The 5,621-nt window shown below is 43.5% G+C and overlaps 1 protein-coding gene across 1 annotated transcript; it reads right to left on the reverse strand.

The window, feature by feature from the left end:
• Window positions 1-432: 432 nt before the first annotated feature.
• Window positions 433-5,093, reverse strand: LOC146177136 (salivary anticoagulant protein P23-like). The gene is made up of 5 exons (XM_084581095.1): window positions 5,015-5,093; window positions 3,918-3,980; window positions 2,685-2,812; window positions 1,669-1,848; window positions 433-999 (listed from the first exon to the last, which is right to left on the reverse strand). The coding sequence occupies exons 2-5, from the start codon at window positions 3,958-3,960 to the stop codon at window positions 691-693; spliced, it is 660 nt and encodes a 219-aa protein (XP_084437221.1). The 5' UTR covers window positions 3,961-3,980; window positions 5,015-5,093; the 3' UTR covers window positions 433-690.
• Between the last annotated feature and the right edge of the window lie 528 nt (window positions 5,094-5,621).

Raw genomic sequence — 5,621 nt, forward strand, 5'->3', positions numbered from 1 at the left:
CTTTTTCCAAATTTATCCTTCTCAAAATATGATAGCACTGAAGTGCCTGTTAAATTGTAGTGGAATTTTCATCGACTACCACGCACCGCGGTGGTCCTAGTTCCTTGCGCGAACTTCATCATGAATCAGATTCAACTCAACGAACTTTCCACCTTAATAAACATCTGCGAGACCAGCGGAACAAACCGAGCGCACCTTACCCTTTTGTTCTTCCTACAGGGCGTGCATTTATGTTTAATGTAAAGATCAAACTACGCTCGTCAATAGCTCAGTTTAATGGTAGATTCCTGCTCATTTTAATCGCAAGCATAGGCAACCTTGGCCGCATAGGCGAGCCCGGAGCCGCCGAAGTCAATAAAGAAGCGCTTTCAAAGCAGTGTACAGTAACGAAAACCAATTGCACAAATTAAAAGACACATAATTTATCAGCCAACACAACATGGAGACATAAGTATGCTTTCTTTTTGTCTTATTTTTAAGAACATGGCAAATACAGAGCTTTATACACGCACTGAACAGGAAATGTAGTGTCAACCGTGCAAAGGCCGCGAAGAAACAGATACAAAGCCGTTTAATTTGGCAAATATCACGAAAAAAGACAAGGCAAGCTGAAGAACGGGGGCAAACGCCACATGACAGCACCACTCTTGTTGCCTCAAGAGTCTGGCGCACAGCATTCAGTTGTACATGTTAGACTCCAGGGAAAGTGACAGACTCCACAGCTAGACGTAACGCATCGTTGTATTCGTTAAAGAATATATCCCTAAGAAGGTCATTCACTACCCTTTTGACCTCATCCTTGAACGTCTGCCGCTGGTCCTCATTGAGGCTCAGTTCGCTGCCGTAGTCGACGTCGAGCTGGATTTCTTGGACGCGGAACATGCGCAGATTGCCATTGTGACCAACAGGGGCGCTGGCTTCGAAGTAAGCAATGGTGGTCTGAAGCGTTGAATGTACCCCGATGGTGTTCCAGGTGGCGCCCAAGGTGTCATCTCTGGCCTGGGTAGAGGGTGAGGACTGGGGTATTAGCTGCGCTATAAATGACACGACTGCGGTAGAAACATGCCATGTTCCTTAGCTCTCCGCCTGGTTCGAATAAATGACAAAGTTATAGGTGATTTGCAAAGACGTGTGAGGCGAGAGTTCGAGAAAAAGACGACGAAAGCAGTATATTCCTTTTTCATGATCCACCGAAATTTTCCAATAAGGACAACTCACACAGCTGCGCCGAGTATTGCTCTCCTCTTAAATTTTCATAGCTAAAATCTCTGAGCAAAAAAATGCTTATGTTAACGTCAGATGGAACGTCCACAGGCTTGAGCAGCTGAATCGGACTTGTTCTGCTAGGAAACTTTTTCTCTAAACCTTGCACAGGCTAGTATAGTCATCTTTAGATCTACTCTCGTTAACAATTTGTTCTTTTTTATACACACGGCTGTAAAAATGTACGACACGTATTAAACTCACACTCAAAGCGGCGCCGGTCAAATAACCTTCAAATGGTTTCTTGCGTCGCCAGAAAAGCGTAGACGCTACGAGGTTTATAAAATGGGGAATAAGAGAGAGGCAATGAAACACTTAAAGATGGCGCGGTGAACGAACTGAGGTGCGAGGTCCGATCTAGTCGCATGTTAAATCCGGTTGCAATTCCGTCTACAAGAAAAGTACCAGTGCGGTGAATGTGATGTTCAGTCCTCGCAGGGTAAGGTTGCAGAAGATGATGTTTGTTCCGGGTCTGGTAGAAGACTCGCAGTCTTGCTCACGATGCAGTACAGTGTCAAAGCCGTGGATCTGCCCGTGAGTCATATTCACTTCCAGATCCCGGTCGGTCGGTGTCTTCTTGCGCAACTGCGAGCGAGAAGAGGAGGAGCCGCAGCATTTTCTAGGTCAGTCGATGTGGTAACCGCAGAACTCCATCTTTGAACTGGCGCCGTATTTTATTACAGAAGTATTACTTTAACGCCTCCAACTACGCGTCAATATTTTCATCATAGGACAGCGGGGATTAGTTTGAAAAATTGAGCAAAGAAACACGCTAGCTTCTAGACGGTGTATTGAAGCCATAAACGCGAAGGTTGATAGTAGCGATGACAGCGGTTTGCAAACGCGGAAGCCGAAACATTGAAACTCGCAAAATTACGAGGATGCTTAAATCTGCCTCTAGTAGTGATCGAAGTCTGTTAGAACTATTTATTATCTAAATTATGCGCTTTCTTGCCAGTAATAGAGGATGGATTTGTGGCCAGTATTTGTTAAGACGGAGAGGAGAGTAGCTATATTTTGATAACTGTTTTTGGTTTCAGAACATATCTTCAGAGAGGAAAGAATTGACCTTGCTGGGTTTCAGGCAATCCCGTTTGAGGCACCAACTTTTGCTACAACCGTCTAGTTTTGATTTGCACCTCTATGTAAATAAACTTTGCCATCACTGAGAGTAGGCTCTTATCAAGAAAGGAACAGCGTTATCACCTGAAGTAAATCCTTATAGCTGAGACAGGTGTTTTCAGCAGTGCATTCCGCCTAAACGTTTCGTCCTGCCACTGTATTGCCCACTAGACTTAGCTAATCGAAATAGTTATATTCCACTAGTTTTAGAGTACCGAATAATATATATTTATTGAATTTTCCTCGTGAGAAATGCTCAATGAAAGTGTGATTCTTAGACGAATACATTCTTTAAGTACCTGAAAACTGAAGTCCACAATAGTCGCATGGGGAAACAGCCGGGATGATTCTTTCAAGAAAAGCGGCAGCTTCTCCCGAATGACAGCATCGACGAAGGTGTTCGCGTCGCTGACGGATACACACGATGCTGCAAAGCAGAAGCCGGTATCGAAACGCTGAACGGTGATGGCCACAATGAACAAGATTTAAGAAATATATTTCATTCTAAGTTCTCATGGAAGGGTTTTTTTATAGGCGGTTGATTAATGCCGTTAAAAAGAGAGCCCGCGAAATGCAAAAAATATCACGTGACTGGCGCATTCGTGTGCCACGATTGTGCTGCTCTCAACCTGGCTTTTAGTGAACGAAATCAGCTGCGGGCATTGGCTCCCCGACCGCGTTGAGCGGCAGGCAGATATGTCCGAGGTGGTTCTTCGTCCGCTTCACGCAGTCGCAGCGCGTAACGATGCCAGTCGCAACGGGCTCACTGCGCCGGCTGCAACCAACGCCAACGTATCAGCCTGCCGCTGGGAGTGACCTGTCGAGTCACGGCCGCCGCTAATTTGTTTCACTCAGGCCGCGATTGAGAGCAGCACAATCATGGCGCACGAATGCGGAAGTCACGTGATATTTTTTGTATTTCGCGGGCTCTCTTTAGGGCTTGGAAAAACGATACATATGAGGTTTTCTTTATCGGAAATAGATGGAATGGGGGTTTTAGAGGATGCTCTCCAACCCTACAAATTACATCTGCTGTCCTAAGGCAATAGTTAGGAAATTAGAACAATTATCTTAATTACTAATTAGTGAATTGCAAAACAAAATATTGCCTATAGTGCGCCAAATGGCTGGCAGCTGTACACAAGTGGTTTCTCTGGCCTATCTCAAATATTTCATTTTTTAACCCTTGGCTAAAGTTAGCTTGGACACCCTCGCACTGAGCACTCGCCCTATGTGCCGAGTGCTCAGTGACCAAAGACATTTATTTGCGGGTCAAGAAGACCTCCAGAAAACTACTGTATCTTGTGTCATAGTGTATATATTTCTTTTATTTTTACCTACCCTTTTCTTTCTCCCTATCACTCACCTCTTTGATTTTCTCTACCTTCTCCTCGTTATCCCTTTATTTCCGCCGCCCCAGTTCAGGTGCTTCAGATATCAGATAGCAGATACCGGGGCTGGCAAACATTTTTTTCTTCCTTTTTTATATATAATAAAATAACAGAAAGTAAGAAATTGTGCAGTAAGCTCACCATAATTGACAATGACCAGTGCGAGAATCAAAAGCTTGATCATCTTGCGTTTACTGCTCTGTTCTGCGAAAAAGTGAAAAGAAAAAAAGCGCGTTCTATTTATCTGGCGTTTTCAAGCCAGGTATAGAAGTCGAGGTAACGAGGTCACATCAAAAATGTGGTTTGGTTCACAGAATTTGTTTTCTCCTCATCTTATTATTTTTCTTAACTGCTATAAATGCTTACATATTGCTATTTCGTACCAAGTAATTGGGAACAAAATACATTGAAGAACGTGCAAGCAGGGAAATATCTTAGATTTTTATTGCGCTGATGACTATAGGTCGCGCTGGTTAGTTCCTGCCTTGACGTCAGCTGACGCTGCTGCAGGAGTTCAGTTTTTATTTGTTTATTTATTGTAAGTACCTACAGCGCCCATGAGAAATTATTGTAGGGGGGATACAACTACATACAATAACACATGCAAAGAAGATATAGGCAAACTTGTTAGCAAGGTAACACAACACATTTATAGAACACTAAATGAATTCTCAAGTAGTGTAAGTGATAACATAAAATACATTAACACAGCGCTGGCAAACGCACGAGATCTGGACGAAATATATCACAAGAGCATTTCAACAGCACTTTGGAAGTCAGGTGCACAAACTACATCATTCGGAAGCTTACTCCAGTCCAGAATTGTGTTAGGGAAAAACGAATACTTAAATACATTGATGCGGCATTAATAACACTTAATATTTTTAGTTCTCCCGGTAAATCCAGTGTGCGCGAAAAACCTGAGGTTGCGGAATGCAGTCTCGCAGTTCCCAAATCTGTCTGCTGACCGACTTTACTTAGCTAAACTCAAAATATCTGATTTAGGTCTTTATCTGTATAAGGCCAGCAATTGACACTTTAGTCTCCTTTCCTTCATTCTTCGATACCGGAAAGGCCGCATTTAATAGATATTGTATGTTTGAGTAACAGGGAGGTGTAGTTAAGGAATTTGTAGTTACGACTTTTCAAAGTAAATTTGCGGAGTAAGAAAAACTTAGACGACGATTGAAAGAAAACCAGTTTTGAAAGAAAAGATGGAAGAAATTGTGCTCACTTACCCACTACCTCCGAAAAGACGTATTGCTCGACTGAACAAAGCAGCCAACGACACCGAAACGCGCGACTCGGGGTGCCTTTCCTCTTTCCCTCGCCACTACCGCTCTTTCCGCCCCTATCCAGGAGATACGCACAACCGTAAGCGTGCTTTCGCAATCGCAATTTAGCAAAAGAAGAAAAGAGTAAGACAGCAGTGCCAACGGGTTCAATGTATTCTCGGCCGATTCCTCGGGTAGCATGTGCCTAAGTTTAGAGGATAACACAAATATTGCCCCGGCTGAATGTAATTTCACACGCGCGTGTGGGATCGGCCACGGTCATTTCGCGCATAAACGGCAGTTTTGACTTCTCGTCTTTTGACCTGAATTGGCTGGATGTCGATGGAATATTTCTACTTTCTATGCCGCTTGAATGGAGGAGTGTCATAATATTATTTAGAGTGTATTCATATAATGTGATCTATTTCGTCTGATTTAAGTGTTTTCTTTGAGTAATACGCTTAGCTGCGTGTTGAAGTGGCGCAAAAAGAAGCGGCGTTTCTTAATGCATCAAGGTTGCAACGGCCGGATAATAAAGTACACTCTAGGCGTGAACAGTACAGTAGCCACG

The sequence above is a fragment of the Amblyomma maculatum genome, chromosome 10 (genome assembly GCF_055883805.1).
Source record: "Amblyomma maculatum isolate TAMU_Amacu chromosome 10, ASM5588380v1, whole genome shotgun sequence".
Taxonomy (NCBI): domain Eukaryota; kingdom Metazoa; phylum Arthropoda; class Arachnida; order Ixodida; family Ixodidae; genus Amblyomma; species Amblyomma maculatum.

Coding starts and splice junctions, on each gene's coding strand:
- LOC146177136 (XM_084581095.1), bottom strand. CDS start 3,960: ATGATCAAGCTTTTGATTCTCGCACTGGTCATTGTCAATTATG. Junction 2,813..3,917: donor ACTGGTCATTGTCAATTATG/GTGAGCTTACTG, acceptor TCTGCTTTGCAG/CATCGTGTGTATCCGTCAGC. Junction 1,000..1,668: donor ACATCACATTCACCGCACTG/GTACTTTTCTTG, acceptor CCCTCTACCCAG/GCCAGAGATGACACCTTGGG.